This window comes from Pinus tabuliformis, chromosome 9 (assembly GCF_031772625.1).
Source record: "Pinus tabuliformis cultivar Carrire ecotype Pingquan chromosome 9, CPIR1, whole genome shotgun sequence".
In the NCBI taxonomy this organism is placed as follows: domain Eukaryota; kingdom Viridiplantae; phylum Streptophyta; class Pinopsida; order Pinales; family Pinaceae; genus Pinus; species Pinus tabuliformis.
The window spans coordinates 22,862,602-22,888,200 of NC_142307.1; the positions used below are offsets into that span (position 1 = coordinate 22,862,602).

Below are 25,599 nucleotides of genomic sequence, written 5' to 3' on the forward strand. Positions count from 1 at the left end.
CCAAATTTGTGATTTTCCCGAATGACTTGGAGTCGTCGAGAGACCTTTGTAAAAGGGTCCTGCATACATTTAGCTCTGGGAGCTTTGGGGGGCTTGCAGTTCTATTGGAGCAACATACGACCACAGGGTGACTCACCCTCCCCTGGTGGTGCGCACTGGAACAAGATGATTCGCTCTCTTGTGGGACAAGATGATTCGTTCTCTTGTGTAGCAGGATGATTAGTTCTCCTGTGAGGCCTGGATTGATGTGTTCTCCATGGCGATTGTAGCAGGATTGATGTGTTCTCCTGTGAGGCCTGGATTGATGTGTTCTCCATGGCAGCCTGGATTGATGTGTTCTCCATGGCGATTGTAGCAGGATTGATGTGTTCTCCTGTGAGGATAGGATTGATTAAGTTCTCCTATCGAGGCATCCTACCCATGCTGTCTGGGACTCATGGGAAGTACCTCTCATCTGATCAATGAGCAGGGAAATGAAGTTAGGGATGATAGTAGTATCGATGGACGCATCGTTGTATCTACCGTACTCCCTACGCTAGGATGTCCTCCATTGATCTGGGATCAATGATACTGGTCTGGGACCAGTGGTAGGAGTTGTACATACTATGATGCTGACTTCGGGTCAGCTGGGACTGGTCTGGGACTAGTGGTACATACTCCGAGACTGACTTCGTGTCAGTGCAGTACTGGTCTGGGACTAGTGAGAGTCGTACATACTATGACGCTGACTTTGGGTCGGTTGAGACTGGTCTGGGACCAGTGGTACGCACTCTGAGACTAACTTCGTGTTAGTGGAGAATGATATGACTCATTCTCGATCAATTCTTCTTCTTCATAGTTTAGCAGAGCTGAGCAGAGCAGAGCCACCAGAGCCAGCAGAGCTACCAGAGCCAGCAGAGCTGAGCAGAGTAGAGCTACCAGAGCCAGCAGAGCTGAGCAGAGCAGAGCTACCAGAGCCAATAGAGCTGAGCAGAGCTGAGCAGAGCAGAGCTGAGCAGAGCAGAGCTAGCAGAGCCAGCAACACTGAGCTGAGCAGAGCAAAGCAAAGCCACCAGAGCTGAGCAGAGCCAGCAGAGCTAGGCAGAGTAGTGCAAGGCACTAATGGTAGAGATAGTACAGTCGTACATATGGATCAGCGGATGGAGTTCTCCCTAGTTGAGAGGGAGTGTTAAATTGGCAACTAGGGCCAAACTCCATGTGGGTCGGCTTATTTATGACAGCTGATATTTTTATTGGATCCCTCTCGTCGAGAGGTGTAGGATTGATCCAAAGATCATCCGATTCCGATAAGTATTTATGGAGATATGAATTTATTTTGTTTAAACTTTATATAATTATTATCAAGCCGATCAGCTCTTATGTAGGCTCTAGAAGCCCAACCGACGTGTCTATTCAACCTCTAGATTTCTAGTATAAATTGTTAGGATATTCCGACACATAGGATATAGTTAAGTTCAACTTGGTCTAGTATAGAGTTAGGTTAGAGTTAGGTAAAGTGTGTTTCTTTACCGTTGTACATTTTGTAACTTACAATCCGACGGTCACGATATGTAGTGATCCGACGGTTCACTCTCACCTCGGTATTACCGACACTTGATCCGTGGCTTGACACCCGATTGGTCCATGAGTTCTATTTAAAGCGCATGGAGGGTCATTGTTCGGGTAATCCGTGCATGAGAGAAGCTTATGTAAATTTTCATTCTTTGATTAATAAATTGTCTGTACCCACGTTGGGACAGGCCGTGGACTGTTTCCCTCCTTGCACTCTGAGGGTTTTAACCACGTCAAAAATACTGGTGTATTGATTTGAGATCTGGTTGTGAGCGGTGTCCTCTTGGTATTCTTTCTGAGGAACTTACCCTGTAAATTCCTACATGGTATCAGAGCTATTTGAGGGCCGCGTCCGTTGGTGATCCAAATCTGAAGCCGGTAGAACTGCATGCGGCTGTCGTTTCCTAGATCTGCTGTTTCTGACTGCTTTCGGGCCGAGAGGACTGCTCTGTTGCGTTCGGAGCATCTGTTTCAGTGAGGAACCCCTTTCGTTTCACGCGAAAAGGTTTCCGGTAGCCCTAGCTGCGTCATTTTTCAGATCGGGAGGTATACAGTGTTTTTTTTGCAGTTTACTGTCATTTTCTCTCTGCTTATTTCGGTTTCGGTTTATTTAGCCTTTTTTTTTTTTTTTTTTTCCGGATCTATACCTTTCATTTCTGCGTATGCTCTTTGCCCTGCGACTCTGTGCGATCTGGCCAAATCAGAAACAGAAAGAAAGGATTTTTCTCATGCGTATGCTCTTTTCCCTGCACCTTAGTGTGATCTCGGAAAATCAGAAACTTTGAGAAAAATATTTAGTTTTTCGGCTAAAAGCTAACTTTGAGATTTTTTTTAAAATTTCTAGTTTTTTGGCTAAAGCTAACTTCGAGCCGTAAGGTTCGTTTTTCTTTGGATATTCGTGTTGGGTTTTGTGTTTTGTGTTTTGTAGGGGAAAAGAGTCTTCCCAAGGCAAGCACGCAAATCGAGGCCCCCCCCCTCTCTCTCTCTCAAATATTTTGTATAGATCAATTGGTTCAAAGACCTTTTAAGAGAGTAGAGGTCTTGGGTTCAAGTCTCCATTTTGTGGGGGCGGATTTTTTCATTCCCGCACATTCGCGCACTTTGCCGGCAACGTCAACAATTTTTTTTTTCAAAAAGCCATAACTTCTTCATCCGGAAGCCTTTTTCAGAGCCGTTTTTTTTAAAAACCGCCTATTTTTTCGAGATCTATCCATTGGACCACTTACTTTCAGCATCTTCAGCTTCAGTTGTTTTTCAAAAAATGGAAAGTCCATGCCAAGTCATTCTTGACAGCACTAACTACTTCCAATGGGTAGCCTACATGGGAGATTTACTTAGAAGTAAAGGTCTCTTCAGAATAGCCACAGACCAAGAGAAGAAACCCAAAGATGAAGACAAGGCCGAAAAATGGGAAAATCGACAAGATCAAGCACGTGGTTTGATAGGAATGTCTGTTTCTCCTGATCTTAGATTCCACATTGCAGAAATTGAAACTCCTCATGAAGCATTAGAAAAACTTGCTAAAGTTTTTGGGATTAAAAATGAAATTAGAGCCCATCAACTTGAGAATGAGTTGCTTACTTTGGATCCTAATAATTTTTCTTGCATTGAAGATTTCTTGTCCAAATTCAAGACCCTTAGATATCTCTTGGAAGGTGTTAAAGTTAAGAAAGAAGATGGTAACCTTATTTATTCCATCCTTACTAAGTTGGGACCAGCCTACTCTGTATTTGTTTCCACTTTCCATTCTACCAGGGAAGCTTTCATTTGTCAAGGCAAAGACTACAAGCCCCTTCCTTTGACTCCTTTTGTGATTCCTTAATAAGAGAACAAGAAAAACTCTTACACCTTGGTCTTCTTAATCTTGGAAACTCTTCCTCGAAAGCGTTAGCCGCCCAGCAGCAACCAAATTCAAAGAATCCTAAGAAGTCTTATCCTCAAAGGAATGGTCCTAAACCAACTCAGCCTCAAGATGAAAGATCATTTCAGCAATATGACAAGACCAATAAAAACAAATGGAAGAAGACTGACAGACATTGTAACTTTTGTAATCGAGATGGCCACTTAGAATCTAAATGCTTTAAGAAGATGGAAGCCTTGGAAGCCGCAATGAAGAAACATAACATCCATCTGGAGCCTACTTCAACTTCAACTTCCGGAACGGCATTTTCTGCATGTCATCGTCAATCATCTCAGTCTGGTTATGCATTAAATGTATCTTCTTCTTCTTCTCATTCTCATGAGTGGCTCATTGATTCTGGAGCCTCTTGTCACATGGCCAAAAACCAAGCCATGTTTTCTTCTTTAAATGATTGTAACACCAAAAATATATATGTTGGTGATGATAGATCTCTTAATGTTGTAGGGACTGGAACTGTTCATCTAGACAATGGTCAGTTCAATGATGTATTATGTGTTCCAAACTTATCCTGCAACCTTCTATCTGTCTATCAGATAACTCATTCAGGTGAAGGTAAAATTGTTGAATTTTCACCTCATGATGTTGTAATCAAGGATCTAAAAGATCCTAAACAGATTCTAGCTACTGGTCTTGCTGATGATTCCAAAAGGTTGTATAAGTTTCACAACTTTGGGTCATCCCATCTTCCCTCAGTATTTGTTGCTCATAATGATGAAGTGAGCAAACTTTGGCATGAGCGGTATGGTCACTTAAACTATCGCTCCCTTCAGCATCTATGTAAAGAAAACATGGTGACAGGTCTTCCTATGGTATCTTGCAAAGATGGTGTTTGTTCCGGATGTGTACTCGGAAAACATCATCGGGACAGTTTTGACAAACGTGCCTCTTGGCACGCCTCAGCCCCTTTACAGCTTGTGCACAGTGATTTATGTGGTCCTCTTCCTGTTGCTTCATTCTCTGGCTGCAAGTACTTCTTAACTTTCATTGATGATTTCTCCAGACGCACTTGGGTATACTTCTTAAAACTCAAGAGCGAAGTATTTACCACCTTTTTGGCCTTCAAAGCATTCGTTGAAAAACAATCTGGACATCAAATTCTTAAGCTAAGAACTGATAATGGTGGAGAATATGTTAAAAATGCATTCATCAACTTTTGCACCGAAAATGGAATTCAAATGCAACATACTGTTCCATACACTCCACAACAAAATGGTGTAGCTGAAAGGAAAAATCGCACCTTAAAGGAAATGGCTAATTGTATGCTGCAATCTAAAGGACTCAGTCTTAGTTTTTGGGCCGAAGCAATTAATTGTGCAAATTATATAATCAATCGCACTCCTACTAAGGTTCTAGAGAATATCACTCCAGAAGAAGCCTGGAGTTCCATTAAACCAGATGTAAGTCACTTTCGTGTGTTTGGAAGTGAAGCATGGGCCCATATTCCAGATGAAAAGCATAAAGCCTTAGAACCTAAGAGTGAGAAATGTACTTTTGTTGGATATTCTGAAGATGTAAAAGGCTATAGACTTATTCCATTTAAGTCCAAAAATGTTATCATTAGAAGAGATGTAAAATTTGATGAAAATAAATCGGCCTGCGAGCCTAGTCCGGCGGATGTGCCACCTCTTCCTATCTCTTCTATCTTTGAAAACATTTCTTCTTCAGATGATGAAAGCGAGGATGATAATCCTTCCCCACCTTCTCAGGATCCTCAACTTCCAAGATGGGTCCGTGCTACTCGGGATGCAGCAGGTGATCTTGCCGGTGATCCTACAGATCAGCGACGTACACGTTCTCAGTTTGAAAGAGCCTCTTCTTTACTGGCTCAAGCTCCAGTAAATCATGATCCTGACACTTTTGCAGAAGCTTCAGGCCATCCACATTGGGAAACAGCTATGAATGAAGAATATCATTCATTGATGACAAATGATACATGGGATCTTGTTCCTCTACCAAAGGGACGCAAACTTGTTAGATGCAAATGGGTTTACAGAACCAAGTATGGACCAGATGGGAAAGTTGATAAACATAAAGCTCGTCTAGTTGCTAAGGGCTTTTCACAGGTTGAAGGCATTGACTACACTGAAACCTTCTCTCCAGTTGCCAAAATGAACTCTATCCGCCTTGTTCTTTCCCTTGCTGCCTCTTTAAAATGGGAAGTCCATCAAATGGATGTTAAATCTGCCTTCTTGCATGGTGACTTGCAGGAAGAAATCTATATGGAACAACCCATTGGCTTCATACAAACAGACTCCAGCCTCGTTTGTCGACTTAAGAAATCCCTTTATGGCCTCAAGCAAGCTCCTCGAGCTTGGTATGCCAAAATGGATAGCTTTCTTTTAGAATCTGGCTTTTCTAGGTGTCATTCTGACAATACTGTCTACACCAAGAAAGTGGGCAACTCTCTCATCATCCTTGTTCTTTATGTTGATGATCTTATTCTTACTGGTAGTGATCCCAACCTTATAAACCATGTGAAGTCCAGCCTTAAAAAGAAATTTGAAATGACAGACTTAGGACACTTACACTATTTTCTCGGTCTTCAAGTCTTGCAATCCCAAGAGGGTATTTTCCTTTCCCAGTCCAAGTATGCTTGTGATATTCTTCGTCATTTTCACATGGAAGACTGTAAGCCAGCCCCTTCTCCCTTTCAGTCTGGAGTCAAACTTTCAGTCTCTTGTACTTCTCCTGAAGTTGATGCTACCTTATACCGTCAACTTGTCGGAAAACTCTTGTATTTAACCCATACTCGTCCTGATCTTTCCTTTGCTGTTGGCCTTGTTGCTCGTTTTATGCAAAACCCCCGTGAAAGTCATTGGAAAGCAGCTAAAAGAATACTTCGTTATGTTCGAGGTACAGTACAGTTTGGGATTCATTACAGTGCCAAAGCAGCTCCTCTGTTAGTTGGTTTCACTGATTCTGATTGGGCTGGTGACCTTGATGATCGGAAGTCTACTGCCGGTTATGTCTTCACTCTTGGTTCAGGACCTATTACATGGGCTTGTAAGAAACAGGCTGCCATTTCTCTTTCATCAGCAGAAGCAGAGTATCGTGGTGCCGTGGAAGCTAGTAAGGAAGCCTTGTGGCTTCGTCAGATCCTATCAGAGTTTGGCTTTGAGCAGCAGCATCCAACCACACTTTGGTGTGATAATCAAAGTGCCATTCAGCTATGCAAAGATCCAGTCCAGCATCAGCGCAGCAAACACATTGAACTACACATGCACTTCATCAGAAAGCTCATTCATGACCATGTTCTTGAAGTGCAATATTGTCCAACAGATGATCAGGTTGCAGACATCTTCACAAAGGCTCTCACAGAGGCGAAGTTCACTAAACTTCGATATATGCTTGGAGTTCAGGAAGTTGTCACTAAGGGGGGATAGGCTCTAGTGCCTCCTTCCTTCTCCTATTGTGTCATATTTGTAAATCCTTCAATCCTATCCCAAGTTGTTCTTAAGGGGGGATGTTAGGATATTCCGACACATAGGATATAGTTAAGTTCAACTTGGTCTAGTATAGAGTTAGGTAAAGTGTGTTTCTTTACCGTTGTACATTTTGTAACTTACAATCCGACGGTCACGATATGTAGTGATCCGACGGTTCACTCTCACCTCGGTATTACCGACACTTGATCCGTGGCTTGACACCCGATTGGTCCATGAGTTCTATTTAAAGCGCATGGAGGGTCATTGTTCGGGTAATCCGTGCATGAGAGAAGCTTATGTAAATTTTCATTCTTTGATTAATAAATTGTCTGTACCCACGTTGGGACAGGCCGTGGACTGTTTCCCTCCTTGCACTCTGAGGGTTTTAACCACGTCAAAAATACTGGTGTATTGATTTGAGATCTGGTTGTGAGCGGTGTCCTCTTGGTATTCTTTCTGAGGAACTTACCCTGTAAATTCCTACATAAATAAGAGATGTTTTGGAGTCATTAGAGACATCCTCTTAAGGTGTAATCTCCTCTCCACATCTTGGGTTTTTGGAGAAGGAGAGAGACACCATGGGTGATACGCTGGTCTTCAAAGTGCTGCCCTAGCTACTGTACGTTGCCCTAGTTGCACAGATCTGGCCACAGTAAAGGAGGCCTCATATGCAGCCAAAGGAAAGGCCCTAAATTACAGTCACGCATGCAAACCTATATGTTGTAGTGGATACGCTGGTTTCTATTGTGGTTTTAGCACCACAATAGAATAGCCAAGCAAGTACCCAAGTCTTGGACCCAGAGCATTCAGGTTCAAATAGTGATTGAAGAAGCCTAATTGCACTTTGATAGTGTTAGAGATATGGGTGTGCTATAAGTGTGTTGTTTAAGGATCATTAAACCTTGACATTTCGATTTTAGTTGTCAGATTATCAAATAAGAGCAGTTTTTGAGGAAAAACATTCAAGTGGTGGTGGCCACAGGTAATTGAATGGATAGGCTTAATTGGTGGGTTTTGGATTGCCATCAATTGTATATGAGAGTCTGATTGGTTTACCGGTTTAGTCATTCGTTCGACTTTAATAAAATTACCTTTAGTCTTATGTAGCAATTAGAAGTATCAATGAATATAAAAATGGGAATGAATTTCAGGTTATTTTCAGAAAATGAAGTTTTATGCAGCATTTTGAAAGGTTTGTTTGTGGTCATCATGATTAGATGATAAATGATTACTTGTATTATGTGTTTTCATGCTTGCTAATTGGTACAATATGCTTCATTGCCTCCCTTTCTGTTAGGTTTGTTTGTCTTGATTTCAATTTTCTACTGTTGTTTCTCTTATTGTTCTGATATTAAATTTGTCACTTGATGCATTCTGTTTGGAATCAGGACAACCCAAAGGCCTGTTCCTCTTGTGCACTGCCTGTATTATTCAGGAGAGCTCTATGAAATCTGTGAGAAAGAAATCTTTTTACCCAAGGGAGTAAAAGCAGCAAAAGATGCACAGAATCTGAAAAATAGCAGCAGGGGGATAAGTGTTCCAGGAAAATCTGCAGGAGCACCAAGTCGTATGTCAGTTGCTCATGGTCGAGCTTCTGAGAAAGGTGGTGGCAATCAAACACAAAAAAGTGCTGGAGCTCAGCTAGGAGGGCATGCAGCATATAGTGGTGGGCCTCAGCGTTCAAACACTGGAGGTTGGAAATCAGAGACTTCTCAATTGCACTTACTAGTCAACAAGCTATCAAAGAAGGGTTGGCTGCCTGTATGTTTATCTGAATAAACCTTCTTAATAAACTTATGTATTTTTTTCACATTTCGACTATTTCTTTTGTTATTCTGTATTATGTTTAGTGAATGGTAATCACAACAATCCACTAGAAACATTTAGTACATCATGAAACAGCACTATTATAGGTCATATTTATTTATATTTTCTTCGTTTGCCTGTTAAGACTTTCACTAAGATTTTGATACTATAATAAGTGCTGATGTTTCACTTTTAGGTAGTGGTTTTTTGCTTTTCAAAGAACCGTTGTGACCAGTCAGCAGACAGCTTAACTGGTATGGATCTTACGAGTCGATTGGAAAAGAGTGAGATACGTGTTTTCTGCGACAAGGCATTTTCCCGTTTGAAGGGATCTGATCGACAGCTTCCTCAGGTAAATGAAGAGATTTTGATCAAGTGCTAGCAGCTATTGATGTTCCTTAGGATATGTCCCATTGGCTTTGATATTTAATACTTCGAGTTTAAGGTAATCACACTGTTCCTGAAAGAATCTTTGGGTACTGTGTTTCATGTAGGTTGTAAGAGTACAAGATTTGTTACGTAGAGGAATCGGTGTACACCATGCAGGTCTTCTGCCTATTGTAAAGGAAGTTGTTGAGATGCTCTTTTGTCGTGGTGTCATTAAGGTTGTTTGCAAACCGTGTGCTCTTGTTTGTTTTATTTAATGACCTCTTGTAATCAGTTGAAAATCCATTAATTTGTGCTATGTTATCACATACTTTTTTGCATCTAGCTGACTTTTTGGAAGGCTGGTATTTATTTCAATGACAACATGAGTTGAGCTGTCATTCCCTTGTGTGCATGCTTCAAACTGATCTTTTTATTTTTTAAGTGCTAATATCATTTACTAATTGTCAATGTATATCACCTCACAAACGGCAAACTGTTTAGCTTTGTACTATTTTATGATTTTAAAAATTCTCTTCATGGAAATAAACTTGAAGTTTGCTTAGTGTAGATTTTTTGTTGATTGTTAACATAAAGTTTCACATACTCACCTTTCTTTTTAGCATAGTCATCAAAAGGAAATTCGGAGTAGATAATTGGAAGATCCACTTTTTTCCATTTATAGTTGATAAGTACAATATTAAGTTCCACTAGGCTTGATTTTGAAGGTCTAAGGCGGAAATGTAAACAAGTGCAAGCTCTGAAATTTAGTATGGATAAATCAAAGCTAAATCTAGGTAAATTTGAACATTACAGAGAAATGAAATTTTGAAAATGGTTAAAATATTAGAAATGGGCCATGCTCATTGTGCCGAGAGGCGCTCTCCAGCCCAATATGGTAGAAATGTTGTAATGTAATGTAATTTCCTGTAAACATTTTGAATCAGTAAAAATAAAAATAACTTCAAACTGGAATAATAAAAATAAATGTTCTACATTATTTTATTATTTTTCTTAATTTTTGTTGGATACTTAAGGTAAACTTGACTTGGTCAAGTTATCAATGTTTTTTGAGCTCCAGGTTTATGAGAACCCATTGTATGGACCCATGGAATTCATGTGGGATATAGCCTATTTAAGGGGGAACATTAGACCAGTGTAACGAACAAAGTTCATATACTTGGGAGAATGCTTTGATATCAATGTAACGAACAAAGTTTGTACTTCACAATAATCTTCAAAATACTTAGAAGAAAAAAAATCCATTGTAGGACAAGTAATTGTATACCAAATATTATATAAAAGGATTGATGAGATGATTACAAATGAGGGTGAGGGCTTGCTTATATACCTAGGCAGATACTTCTTCACCAACAGTCATGTCCTTTGGGACACACCTCTTCATTAACTAATTACTAGTTAATTTATTATTAATCATTATTTTTGTTATTTACATTATTTGTATTATTTTATATATATTTTATTCATAACATTGCTTTCCTCCTGAAAAAGCTTTGTCCTCAAAGCTTACTGATAAGATGGCTAGTTCTTTCTTCTCATTTCGAATATCTTCTTGTCTCAGAATTTTCATCTTCGTTGATACAAGATGATATGATCCTTTGAGTGATAAGTAAAATTGTCGAACTGAGAAGGGATCTAACCATCCAAGATTAATCTTTTGTAGAATCTTCTGATCACTAAAAATTTGTAATGAATTGTTATCATAGGAGTGGATTTTGCAAACTTCAGTATTCTTTGGAACATAAATCTGTTGTTTTTGTTTTGAGTCATACAGATGTGCACACTGATTGAGTTGTGTGCTCTTGTGATTTGGATGTCAATAAGGAATTATTTTGGTTTGACTTCCTCTTATCAAGTGTGTGGCAATTTTCAGATTAACTTCAGGTACTGAGGTTGTTAAGTTGGTTACTAAATCTTCACTTGGAATTTCCATTGTTTGAATTACAACATTTGAATATGTTTTTCCTTCAACTGGTTTGTTATTTTCTTGAGTTGTGATATTGATTAAATCAATGGTCATATCGTTTTCTTCATCTTGCACTGAAGACTTCGACACTTCTTTCGTGATAAATTCTTGTAATTTGTTGTTCAATGATTTCTTATCATTTTTAAGTTTCTTAATTTGAGTGAATAGACTTTGATTATGATTTTTGAACTGTAAGAGTTACTCATTTTCTGAGTTGACTTTATTTTGGCATTCAAACTTCTCATCTTTTAAACACTTAACTTGTTCTATTTTTTTTTTTATTAAGGTTTTTTAAGCATAAATTTTAGTCTTCTTTCTCTGATGAACTTTCATTGAGCTTCTTGTTAAAACTTTCCTTTTCTTGTTTTAACTTGTGCTTCTTAGTTTTATAGTTTTTGACTTGTTCAAGTAGTTTCTGGATATGACCTTCTCAATGAGAATTCTTTTCGTTTTTATTGGATATGACCTCCTCAAGCTCTTTCTGCTTCTTCGATATTGTGTTTCGATTGTTTTGAGGTATTAATTTTGTAATATCTTTAAAGACCTCTGAAGAAGGCATTATCGATTTTGACTTCATTGTCATGTTTCGAAATGTGATCATCCTTTCCCTATAAGAAAACGTCAATTTTTTTTTTCTCCATGTTTAACATGAGCATACCTAATTCTTTAAACGAAGCTTGACCAAGAATTATGTCAACTTCTCTGTCTTACATGGTTACAACACGAAGTTGAGATACGTACTCATAATGATCTAATGTTACTTGTAAATCATTAATTTCATATTTTTTACCAAATCTTCTATTTCGCCTACATTTACATTTGAGAATAGTTGATTCACCAGATTAATGTTAACGTAATTTTCATCATTGCTTGTACGGATAAAAATATTATCATTTTTCCCTTGGATGTACCCTTTTAATGCAATTATTTTGTAATCCGTGATCGAAAAACCTTTACAAGAAAATCTTCCTTCCTTTATTTTTGAATTAGACTCCATTTTGTGTTGGTCGCGATGAACTTAGGGTTTTTAAGGTAACCCTTTTTTTAATAATATTTTTTTCTTTTGTTTTTCTCTAAAGTATATATTTAAGAAAAAAAATATTATAATCGTTGCTTATATATATATATACCATGATGATGATCTTTTTATAAATAAATGGTGGATTTGAATTATAACTAGTGCAACGACATAAAAAATATTAATGCGGTCGATATAGAAGAAGGCTTCATAAATATAACCAAAAAAACTATTGCAACATAAAGAATGCCTTACTAATGCACACATTTACTTGATTAACCATGTATAAAAAGGTTATGGGTCAACTTTAACTTAAGGAAAAAAGGAATTATAAATGAATGTTATAAATAATAATGAGAACTTATCATGGAGGAACTTATTAGAATTGAATAATCTCAAATCCCTAGGAAATTGGTGGGTGGGGAACCGCGTGGCACGAATATAATTTTTTAAATTTATTAAAAGTAATGGACCATTTTGCTAAATAAAATTGCTTATATATAAATGAATGTTATAAATAATAATGAGGAACTTATCATGGAGGAACTTATTAGAATTGGAATAATATCAAATCACTATGAAATTGGTGGGTGGGGAGCCACGTGGCATGAATCTAATTGTTTAAATTTATTAAAAGTCAAAACAACCTAACAAACTCTTTAATACACTACAATCGTTAATAAGCATTAAGACTAAGCATATGCTGAGCATATTCCCTTGAGAATCAATCCAGGCCGCAATTAAAAAAAAAAGTCAACATATCGTCATCCACGTTAAGTTGAAATAAGAAGCATTCAAAAATAAAATGTTTCTTTTTTATTTTCCTAAATAATCTTATGTCTAACTAAGTGTACAATTTTTTTTTTTGGAGTCTTTTTAAAAAGTCACACCTCGAAATGAAGTGTGGGTATTCACCTTCAACGTAGCTATTCCCCAGGGGAAAAGAATCCTTGTGTTTAAAAATAAATAAGTAATTAAAAAGATAAGGCAACGAGAGTAGGCATACAAAAATAATGCGATGGATATGCAATAGTTCAGTTACCGGGCACGCGATAGACAAGAAAAAAAGTGGCCTATTGAGAAGAGCGAGTAGCCCAATCTTGTAGTCCTTATGGACCGGATAGAATGGATGTATGCAAAGATTGGAGATGCGCTGCAAAAGTTATAGCTAACGAGATGGAGGGTGGCATCAGTGGAATAGGTAGCAGCCACAAGGAGCGGTGATGGTGGCGGTGGTAGAGTAAGATGATGATGTGCAGAGCCGTAGTCTGGCTGATTCGTAGGGTGGGCATTGATAATGGAAGGTGGCTAGGTGATTGTGTGAGGCAATTTGTCAGCGACTGCGAGATTGCTTTTTGTTGCAAATTTGTCAGCTAGTAGTGATGGATCGGGTGGCGGAGATTGAAGATTGTAGTGGTGAACGCTGGCAACGGTGACTAGTGGACGAGCAACGACCTTGAGAGGAGGTGACGATGCTGGCTCGATGATTGCTTCAATGTTTTTTCTTTATATATATATATTTTTTGTGGTTTTTAATAATTTAGTTTTTTTCGGTTAATTTTTATTTTGTTTTGATTTTTTCTTTATAAACCTTTTTGTTTTTGTGAATTTGTTATATATGTGTGTGTGTGTGTTTGTATCAATGTTACTTGGGAGCGGGAGCGGAAGCGGGGAGCGGGAGCGGAAGCGGGAGTGGGAGCGACCATTTTCAGAAGCTCCCGGTTTGGGAGCGAATCCCGGAGCGATTTTTTAAAAATATATATATTTTTTATATTTTTTAATTTTTGATACATATATGTCAACAAAAACATGTAGAATGATGAAATAGACATAAAAAACATAAAAAAACATAAATTGATCATTGAACCATATCACATCAATCATCTAGAAATTATAATCGTCATCAACCTTAGTAAAATTAAAATACATATTACAACTGCAACATATTGAGTCTTATAAATCATGATTCATCAAATTCAATATTAAAGTTTCAACTTCAAGCTTTCAGAATTGAAAATTCAATAACATTTATCATCATTGATCACCAAAGTAACAAGTTGTACTTGTAAGCCAAGTTTAACCATTACAAGAAGTAATATCGAAGATATTTCTAAGTCCTAACTTCTAACTGTTAACATGATATGAAATGTTAAAAATTTATAAAATGAAACATGAATAATGAGATGAAATGAAACAACTTTAGTCTTTCACAAAGCATCATATTCATAATTCACAATCATTACCAATGAGTTATAATTGCCAAGGCCCAACTTCAAACTTCAAATTTTCATTGTCACAGTGATATAATGTTTACAAAAAATATCTTAGTGTCATAATGATATGAAAGAGTCAAGAGTCAAGAGTCAAGGACTCAAAACTCAACACTGAACAGTTATGAAAACTAAAGTGACAAGTCTAATAGAAACTAAAAAAGACAAGTAAACTGTAAATCTACAAGTGGCCCTTGCCACGAGAGTCTCCAGGAGTATAAATAGGTCGTGGTGGTCTTCTAGGAGTCTCCCGCCCAGACCGACGACCAAAACTAGAGCCTCCACGCGAGGGTGTCGATGGAGGTGGCGACAGCAATGGAACAAGACTCGGGCCCCGAGAACTGCTACTGGATGGTGGAGGTGGAGGTGGCATGGCTGCTGTAGCTGCTTCAGCTTCATCCCGTACAAGCTCCTCTTCTAGTTCTTCCATATGTACAATGCCATCCTCCAAATTGTTGTCCTCAGGGTGATTGTCCCAAATTTTATATGTGGGATCTTCATTAGCCCGATCACAGTAATGGCTCAACAACCTCAAGTTGTAGTGCACATAAACCAAGCTTTCTGCTCGGTTTTCGTTGAGCCTGTTTCTTTTCACATTATGTATATAACTCTAGGTGCTCCAACACCTCTCTGCAGAAGAAGAATTTACAACCTGTGAAAGAACTTTTATTGCCAATTTTCGCAAAAGTCCGTGGCCGCCATATGTTTCCCACCATGTGAGAGAATCAAATTTATCTTTGTCATCCATTGCATGGAAGTTACCATACAAACCACTGCCAGTGAAGTATCTGCCTATTTCAAGGCGCACAGCTGCACATTCCTCCCTATCAGGCACCAACTTTTCTAATGCTTCCAGATATCCTCTAGTTACCTCTCGATCTAAATGGGGTTTGGTCCTAACACCACCCCCTGCTGCAGGTTTGCCCAACCAAGAATCTGAGTAGTATTTTGGCGTAAGGATATACGCCAAGCAATGTAGTGGAAGGTTAAGCCTATTCCACCGTTCACACACACAATCGTGAATCAGTTTGTACAGGTCGGGATCTTTGTTATGAACAATGTCTTTTATTTCCCCCAACATGGTATCCATTTGCTCATACACCTCGCCAATCACTGGTTTGTCTGTATCTGCAAACCGAATCATGTTATAAATTGGCTTGGTGAAATCCAATACCTGTCTCACAGTTGTCCAAAACTGCCCATCAAGAGCGGCCTCCTCCACCGTTTCAAAACCTGCAATGTCAGCTACATTTGTAGCCCTTTCCTTTAACACCTGCCAATGTGGACTTGATACCATGCTAGCTAATGCCTCTCTTACCTTCAAAAAGCGCCTGAAGGTGAGGTAATAGCTACCAAATCTAGTCCTCGCAATCTTCAGCAACTCCAATCTCGAGTGATTGCGGAAAAGGCCATGGGTATTGCTATGATTTGTAATAAATTTTATCATTTTTTTTCCTTTCTTGTACAAATCACCAATCCATTGGTATTGTTCATTTTTGTTTTTGACAATATCATGCAACAGAAGGTTCAATGTGTGAACCAAACATCCAGACCAAAATATGTTCGGGTATTTATCCTCAATAATTGCTCCCGCTGCCTTACAATTAGGAGCATTATCAGTGATGACTTGGATGACATTGTATGGGCTAATACGCTCAATTGTTTCAAGCAATGCTTCTGCAATGTTGATAGCGGTCTTGAACTTGTCTGAGTAATCATGTGCAGCTAGAAAGATGGGACCACTAACAGACACGGCAAGAACACTTATCAATGGCTTGCCTTTTACATTTGTCCATCCATCAGATACAATGGACACCCCATTGTCAGTCCAAGAACTTGTCATTTTATTCAAAGAATGTGATATTTTTGCTTTTTCATGATCAAGGCCAACAGTTCTTGCCTTGTCATACCCAGGGCTCTTGTATCCTTTAGGGCATCATTTATGGCAGAAACCATTTCGTGCCAATAAGGTGAGCGTAGAACATTGAATGGTATCCCACATGCATAGAGGAACCTGTAAACTTTTGAATCCACATCATTCCTACACCCCTCATCAAGGAAATCTGATATGGTTCTACGGCGTAAAGATGATGACCCTGTGCCTCCATGTCCATATCCACTGCCTTGGGAGGATGCTGAAGGAGTTCTTTGTGAGCTTGGTTCAAAGAAACCCCTTGATCTTTTTGCTCTGTATTGGGCGTCCTCCTCTTCCTTTATGTATTTGGCTCTATCTGCTGTTGACACCTTGTCACAAGTTTTGATTCCTATTTGTTTCTCTCCATCCCATGGCCTTTTCCCGCAGAGGTGTCTTCTAGCACGGGTGTATGAGCCTGTGTAGTCAGTGTTGCAATGGGGGCAATGAAATTTAGTGGTTCCACCCCCCTCCCTGTTTCAGCCCTGTGAACATATTTCCACAATGGAGTTTGGTCTTGTTTAGTTTTTTGACCCTGATGTTCACCCTCCTCCACATCCTCCTCACTGGGGTTTTCACCCATTTGACTTCCTCCGGCTTCTTCATCCACCTCTTCAGTTTCAGGCCCCCTCCGTTTCCTACTCTCCACCACCATAATAACCAGAAAGGGGACCAGGAAGAGGAAAATGCCAATAAAAATCCTCAGGTCCATCGTGTTTGATGTTTGTAGGGTTTGAACTTTGAGTCTTGAATCTGCAAATTAATTTAGTTTATTGGGATTAATTCATTTAATTTATTAATTTAATTTAAATTAATGATCTTTAAACTCAAACAGGTAAATGAAACTAACCAAATTAACTACCTAACCAGCTAAACTAACTAAATGATTAAGTTACTTACCTCTGCAAGTTTCCTCCTCGCTCCTTGGCACTTGCTCCTCGCTCCTCAGCTCTGGTTCCTTGCTCCTTGCTCCTTGCTCCTTTGCTCTTCCTCAGCTCTCAAGCTCAAGCTCAATCTCATTGAAATGATTTTTTTTTGGCCCATTGGGCTTATAAACCAAAAAAATTAGTTAAATTTTTTTGTTTTTTCGGGTCCGGCGGAATTTTTTTCCGCCGAACCGCTCCCGGTTCTTTAAAATTCGCTCCCGGAGCGTTTTTTAATGCCCGGGAGCGATCGGGGAGCGATCGCTCCCCGATCGCTCCCGGGCATTAAAAAGTGCTCCGGGAGCGCGGGAGCAATCGCTCCCTGAAGCCCTCCCTCACAGACCAGGGAGCGCAAATTTTTTTACGGGAGCGCGCTCCCGAAAATCGCTCCCGTCCGGGAGCGATTTGGGGAGCGCGCTCCCGACCCGCTCCCGAGCCGCTCCGGCCCGGAGCGCGCTTCGGGAGTGGGTTCGAGGGGGGGGGGGCGCTCCCCCGCAACACTGGTTTGTATATATTTTTTTTCTTTTTGACTTTTTTATATTTTTTTTTTGACTTTTGAAAGTTTTCTTTTCTAGTTTTTTTTCTTTATTTTTGTAATGGCCAAGGGAATAATGGTGAATCTAGCAGAACAGAGAACCTCCAAAATTGTGGAGAAACACTTGAATTGTGACAACAACAAGGTTGACAAAAATTAATGGCCACAGGCCGAATCACACTGGCCTCATGTAGTAGTTGAGTGACTAGAGGATTGAACAACTTTGATACCAATGTAACGAACAAAATTCCTATAATCGGAGGAATGCTCTGCTACCAATGTAACGAACAAGGGTCATATACTCAGACGAATGCTCTGATACCAATGTAACGAACAAAGTTCGTACTTCACAATAATCTTTAGAATACTTCGAAGACAAAAACATCCATTGTAGGACAAGTAATTGTATATCAAATATTATATAAAAGGATTGATGAGATGATTAGAAATGAGGGTGAGGGCCTGCTTATATACCTAGGAAAATACCTTTTCACCAATGGTCAAGTCCTTAGTGACACACCTCGTCATTAACTAATTACTAGTTAGTTTATCATTAATTATTATTGTGTTATGTACGTTATTTGTATTATTTTATATATATTTTATTCATAACAACCAACCTAGATCCATCGTAACTCTGTATCTACCAAGTGCTGAGAGGGATTGTTAATTTTAGTTAACAATGGTATGTTCTATGCTTAGCACAACTTCAATGTTCCTTTAGCATCCTAATGACAATTTCGAATTTAATTTTCAATAAAAATCACATTAATCACATTGACAATAAAAGTAGATAGAACATGAAACAAAATGCAGAAGACGAGGACACTAGATTTGGCAGATATCAGGGAAAAACCCCAATGTGGGGAAAACCCTTTGAACAAATCTTCTTATTATTATATCAAATGTCCAACAGAGAGTACAAAAAAACAAAATTTACTTGCCAATAGAAGATCAAAACAACCCTGTCAAATTTCTGCAATACTGTCCTAGTCAACAACAGTGAAATCAGCCCTAACCAGAACTTCCAACCCATTCAACATTAGTATATTCATGTAGCCTCAAATTCCTGGCAGTGAATCTCATTGCATAGTTGATTGTGCCATAGAGATATCTTAAGAGATTCTTAGCAGCAATCCAATGTGTGTGATGAGGCTCAACCGTAAATTGACTCAATGTATTCATAGCGAAGCATATGTCCGGACGCGATTTTACCAAGAACATCAAGAACCCCACAAGTTGTCTATATTCATAAGGGTTTGCCAGTGTTGGCCCAACAACACTTCCATATAGCTTCTTGAAGTTGAGTTCCATCAGAGTAGACATAGACTTGCAATCCACCATCCCACATCTCTCAAGCAACTTCACAATGTATTTTCCTTGAGAGAGGAAAATATCACTTGGCTTTTGCCAGACCTCCAGGCCTAGGAAGTAGTGCATCAGACCTAGGTCCTTCATCTCGAACTCAGAAGCCAACTTCCTCTTGCATTGATAAATGAGAGGGTTTGCACTTGTCAGAAAGAGATCATTCACATAAAGCACCAAAATGAGACGCATGTCCTTTCCAAGCTTGAAGTATAAGTTATGATCATGATCGCTTGTAAATCCCAACTTCATAAAATAGCTATCAATTCTCTCATACCAAGCCGTAGGGCTTGCTTCAACCTATAGTGGGCTTTCTTCAACTTGCATACATGTGTCCTTCGATCTTGTTCTTCAAACCCTGAGGTTGTTCGAAATAGGCTTCCTCCTTAAGTGAGCCATGCAAGAAAGCAATCTTAACGTCCATTTGATATAGGTTTTGTTGACCACTCTGTGTCAATGACCCCATAATAGTACACCCCTTTTTTCGCAAAAGGGATTTATCATGTTCAAGTGTTTGCATCATTTAGATTTCATCATCAGTCGACAATTTGTTAAAGATGTAAACCCATTCTGCATGGTTATAATATAAATGATCTTAGTAAGGCCATCATGTATGTAACAACCTAGGTAAGCATAGTATTTTGGTGATGATTTCTATACTAGGAGGTCTTTTTGTCTCACTGATTCATTTGTGTCTCTAAACACAAATGATCAACAGAGTTTTTCCCTCCAACTTCATCCCAAAGCTAGTGTGGAATTTTTCATCAAGATATTAAGTGAGTCTTAGTGTTTTTTATCGAGTCCTTGTAAAAGTGATTTGGGAATAATCCTAGGTAATTGGCTAGATTATTTTATTACAAATTACTTAGTCTACTAGATCATATTTTGAGTCCCAGAATTGGGTAGATATTTGAGGGTCTATAACGAACGAGTGTTCCCCTTGTATTAAATTCTAATATCTTGATGTAAAAAATAATTAGTGCATGGTCCCACATAATTAGACACCATGGCTAAATATTAGAGGGTTAGAAAGAACTCCAAATATCTTATCCTCTATAAGAAAATCACTTCACTGTTTTATTAAGATAGATACAAATGAATTTGATACTTGATACTAAAGAGTGCCAGAAAGATTGTAGGGGCAGGATGGAGCTCCGAAACCCTCTGCGAATAATGCCGGACACAGGCTAGGGTTTGACTGTAGTGAGTTTTTTGCTGAACCTCCATTCCGTTACGATCAGCTCCATCACCACCCTGTTGCTGTACCCATCTTACACCGTTCTTCCTCTGCCCCCGTTTCCGTTTGCTGACTTGCGCTTATCCTCTCCATGACTCTGTCGTGCCCCGCATCGTTTCCTCTATCTGTAGACGGTTACTACTTCAGCGACGATTTTATACATTTTCGGTGGCAATTGGCGCATAACTCTTGGAGCAGTTATGGACATGGATTTGGTGGATTATTCTGAAGACCCTTTCGAGGATGTCTCCATCTAGACAGCCCCCCACTCGAACACGGACAACTTGCTCCCCTTCAGCAGCGAGCTGTCGGAAGTCATCGCTCCCTTGCCCTCGATCTCGGGGCCCTCATGTCCGGTTGTTACCCTACCTTGGGCGGTTTTTGCTACCTCTCCTCCGTCGTCGTCCTCCCTACAATTTGTGGCCCGTTGCATAGGTCTTGACCTCACCGCTAGCTCCTCGGGCTACCCACGTTTCCCTCCGTCTGCCGGATCTCATTTCCCTTCATCCACTCCCCTTAGCGAACCCTTGGTTTTCCCTCATGGTACCCCTCTCTTGGCACCATTGTCAACCCCCTCTCCGACAGTTTTATGGGCATACCTCCTCTCTCAGATGCTTTCCCCTCTGGGCCTGGTCTGAACCCTTCAAACCCTCTTCCAAACCCTCATCTCAACGGATTTCAGGAGGATACCACCGACGCGAGCCACAGGCCGGGCAAAAAGCAGAAGTGCGTCAAATCCAGGACTCAAGATGTAATTATCCGTTTGGGCGAAGATATTCAGTGGGGTGAAACCATGGATACCATAGACCATGTCTTGGTAGGTAGGGTTCGTGGGAGAAGCTACACTGCGGCACGACTAAAGCAATGGACAACAGAAGTCTGGGGGCAACATCTAGCTGAGCTACCCTTTGTACAAACCTTTGTCCGAGGATGGTTTGCGCTGCGATTCATCAGAGTTGAGCATACAAATTGGGTTTTGTCTTCTTTCTGGCACATTGAACAGGCCCCCGTGCTTCTGCGATGATGGAACCCTCTTTTCGACCCTAAGAGGGAGCAATTAGGTGTTGGGCCACTATGGGTCCGTCTTCCAGGCTTGCCTCTTCATTTTTGGTCTGAGGACATCTTCAAGCACATTGGAAACTCCCTGGGCACATATCTGGAATATGATAAATCATACCTCTCCACAGGCATCATGGCATATGCGAGGATACTGGTCCATTTAGACACCAGGGAAGGGTTACAGGAACATATCACACTATAATGGAGGAATTTCTCATGGATGCAGATCCTTGATTATGAGGGGGTCCCTTTTAGGTGTAGGAGATGCCATAAGGTGGGTCACTTATTTAGGGACTATCCCCTGAATAACAAAGCAAGAACAACGGAAAAGGGAAAGAAGATCCCTACAAAGGATACATAGGTAACTGCGAACCACACCTCTTTTGAAGCTGCATCGAACCACTCCTCCCCTGAAGCAGCAGCGGCAACCTCAGCCAAGGAGACTCCAAAGAAGCGCGACAAAGCACCATATTGGCCTCCCTCTCCTCCTCTGACCAGGGCAAGGGCGACTGCGGAGGCTGCACTATCTTCAGGTTTGTCCACTTCTAACCCCTGCTCTGTTCATCTCTCTTTTTCATCTGGTAGCATTGCATCATCCTTGGTGAATCATCAGGTCTCTGCATTCATGCCCTCGCCCCCCATTACATTGGCATGCTCTCTGCTCCTCCCCCCCCCATATTCTCTTGCACACCCCCATCCTTCCCGGAGGAGACCCCTTCTACTAAATCCTCTGACTCTGATCAAGGGCCTCTATCCCACAGATACCTGCTTCGATCCCTATCCCGATCTCAACCTCTTGACTCCATTGGCATTGGACTTGTATCTCCCCCCATCCCTCTGAAGCCTCCAAGAGGCAGACCTTCCTCCCTATCCAAAGCCAAGCAGCAGGCAGGGGAGGAGATTGCCTCGGGTCGACAACTTGCTATTGACCAGGTTCTTAGAGCACAGAACACCCTGGTTTCATCTCCTCCATGAAGCTGCTTTCCTTTAACTGTCGAGGGTTAGCTAGCCCTGAGAAAAAACTAGCTTTCTGTAGACTTCTTAGGACTGAACTGGTAGATGTCATATTTCTACAAGAAACCCTGGGTCTTGCAGAAGTAATCTCACACCTGCTAGAATCCATGCTTCCTGGTTGGTCTTTTCAAGCCCTTGATGTCAATGGCCATTCGAGAGGCATTGTTATGGGCTTCAACTCCCGAACCATCAAAGTATGTAACATTTGGGGAGGCATTGGACACATTGGGGCGGACATCTTCTCATTTGAACTGGGCACCGACTTTCGACTAATCAATGTATACGGGCCATGTCAATATCGTGGAGAATTCTGGGAACAATTATTGAACTCCAATCTTCTGCAAAAGGACAACATAATCCTTGGAGGAAACTTAAATTTCTCTATTGGATTCTCGGAGTCATGGGGACATCATGCCCAAATTGACCCCCTATCTGCTTTCTTTGAGAATACACTAGAGAATCACAGTCTTAGAGTTATTCCATCAACCAAAATTCAACCTACCTGGAGGAACAAAAGAATTGGAGAGGACAACCTCGATAGAAGGCTAGATCTCTCTCTCATCAAGGAATGATTGTTGGGCATGGGCCATAACTATAGGCAGTGGGTAGGATCAGGAGGCATATTAGACCATTTGCCGATATACCTTGAAATAAGAGGAGGACTGAACAAACCTAAAGCCCCTTTCAAATTCAACTCTACTTGGTTGAAGGATGCAACCTATATTCGAATGGTAACTGAATATTGAAAGACTCACCCTCCTGCTGCTAATGGGAATATAGATGAAGGCTTTGCACACAACATAAAGGAGCTGAAGAGATTATCTAAAATCTAGGCACACAACAAGAGAGAATAGGATGATCAAACCCTAAGGGACACTGAAGCAGAGATTGCTGCCTTGGAAAATGAGCAAGGGGGGGTTTTCACCTCTAATGAACAAAAGGAAAAGCTCACTGCCTTAATAGCTAAGAGAAGTAAAATCCTAAAGGATCGGGAAGAAACCTGGAGGTTGAGGAGTAGAGCAATATGGCTGCTTGAGGGAGATGATAACACAATTTTTTTTCACAAATATGCAAATGGTCGAAAAGCAATCAACTCCATTTGGCAACTGACAAATGAGCAGGGGAATACTGTGAACACTTTCCAGCAATTAGCTTCCCTGGCCACATCCCACTTCAAGAAAATCTACAAGGCACCTCCCAATGTCACTCTCGCTGAAGTCATCTGAGTGGCACAATTATTCCCTCGGTTTGTGGACTGCCATGGATCTGAACAGGGAGGTCACAATGGGGGAACTTGAGGCTACCCTGAAATGGTTCAAGCGAGACAAGAGCCTAGGACCTTATGGCTGGGCGGTGGAGTTCTATACTGTTTTCTTCGACATTCTTGGAAAAGATCTACTTAAGGTCATTAAAGATTGCCGGATCACTGGGAAGATGTATGATGCATTCAATACCACCTTCATCGCCCTCATCCCCAAATTAGACAACCTCCTCTTCTTTGATGACTTTCGCCCCATCTCCCTATGCAACTGTATCTACAAAATTATTGCCAAAATCATAGCCAATCTCCTCCGTCCCATCCTATCCTCCCACATAGAAGATAAAGGTGTTGAGGATAGATGACGGTGGAAAGTTTTGCAGTAAGGAATTTGAAGAATTCTGTAAGAAGTGTGGTATAGCACAACAAAAGACTACTCCATATACACCTCAGCAAAATGGAGTTGCAAAAAGAATGAACAAGATGTTGATGGAAAGGGTAAGAAGCATGCTCAATGGTGCCGGGTTAGGACAATAATTCTAGGTAGAGGCGATGGAGACAACATGTTACCTGGTCAATAGATCACCTTCATCAGCGTTGGAGGATAAGACTCCACAAGAGGTAGGGACTGGTAAGAAACCCTCTCTTTCATATCTAAGGGTATTTGGATGTGATGCATATGTACATGTTCCAAAGGAGAAATGAACCAAGTTGGATCGTAAATCTGAAAAGTGCATCTTTATTGGGTATAAGGATGGTTTAAGGGGTTATAAGCTTTGGAACCTAGTAACAATGAAGGTTGTGTACAGCCAAGATGTGGTGTTCAAAGAGGTGAAAGATGTTATTAAACATGAAGTCCAACCAAAGGAACCTAAGAAGATAGAGTTTGAGCTAAAGGAGGAAGAATCAGACTCTACAGCAGAGGAGGAATCAGAAGATGAAGAGCCACAAACTCTGGGTGTGAGAAGATCAGTTCGAGAAAAAAGGCAGCTAGAAATGTATAGTCCATCTGCTTTCTGTTCAAATTTTGCTTTATCTATTACTGATGATGATCCCAGAACTGTGAAGGAAGCAGTAGATTCAGAGGATGGAAAACTCTCGAAAGAGGCCATGGTTGATGAAATGGCATTTTTGCACAAAAGTGAGGCTTGGGATATGGTGGAGTTGCCAGCTAGAAGGAAAGCCATTGGCATCAAATAGGTGTTCAAGAAGAAGACAAATGTAGAAGGAAAGGTGGAGAAATACAAAGCTCGGTTGGTAGCAAAAGGTTATTCCCAAGTGCTGGGAATTGATTTTGGTGATATTTTTTCTCCTGTTGCCAAGGTAACTTATATTAGATTACTTTTATTTGTTGCTGCTGCTTTTGATTTTGAGGTAGAACAGATGGATGTGAAGACAACATTTCTTCACGGGGATCTGGAAGAGGAGATCTACATGAAGCAACCTGAAGGCTTTGCGGTGAAGGGTAAAAAAGAACTGGTATGCAAGTTAAAGAAGTCTCTTTATGGGTTAAAATAGTCTCAGAAATTTGATACATTTATACGAGGACTTGGCTTCACCAGAAACAAAGTAGATCACTGTTCGTATTATAAATTAATTGGTGACTGTGTTATTTATCTGGTCTTGTATGTGGATGATATGTTGCTGGTTGGAAATGACAAAGAAATTATCCAGGATTTGAAGACCAAATTGTCCTCCAAATTCGACATGAAAGATCTTGGTGCTGCAAACTATATTTTGGGCATGGAAATTAAAAGAGATCGAGCAAAGAGGATGCTCTGGTTAAACCAGAGGAAGTATGTCCAGACAATATTGTAGAGGTTCAATATGCAAGATAGTAAACCAGTGAAGGTTCCTATTCCTGTAGGTGTAAAGTTATCTGCTGAACAGTGTCCTAAGACACAAGAAGAGGAAGAGGATATGTCCCGTGTTCCATATGCAAGTGTTGTCGG

The 25,599-nt window shown here is 40.3% G+C and overlaps 1 protein-coding gene across 1 annotated transcript in view; it reads left to right on the forward strand.

The window, feature by feature from the left end:
- The window catches only part of LOC149146917 (RNA helicase, ATP-dependent, SK12/DOB1 protein), a 565,347-nt gene that overhangs the window by 305,174 nt on the left and 234,574 nt on the right, over positions 1 to 25,599 (forward strand). Inside the window, exons 12-14 of the mRNA XM_089440900.1 lie at positions 8,286 to 8,658; positions 8,900 to 9,055; positions 9,198 to 9,308. Coding sequence (XP_089297026.1) covers positions 8,286 to 8,658; positions 8,900 to 9,055; positions 9,198 to 9,308 — 640 coding nt within the window. The remainder of the gene's footprint in view (positions 1 to 8,285; positions 8,659 to 8,899; positions 9,056 to 9,197; positions 9,309 to 25,599) is intronic.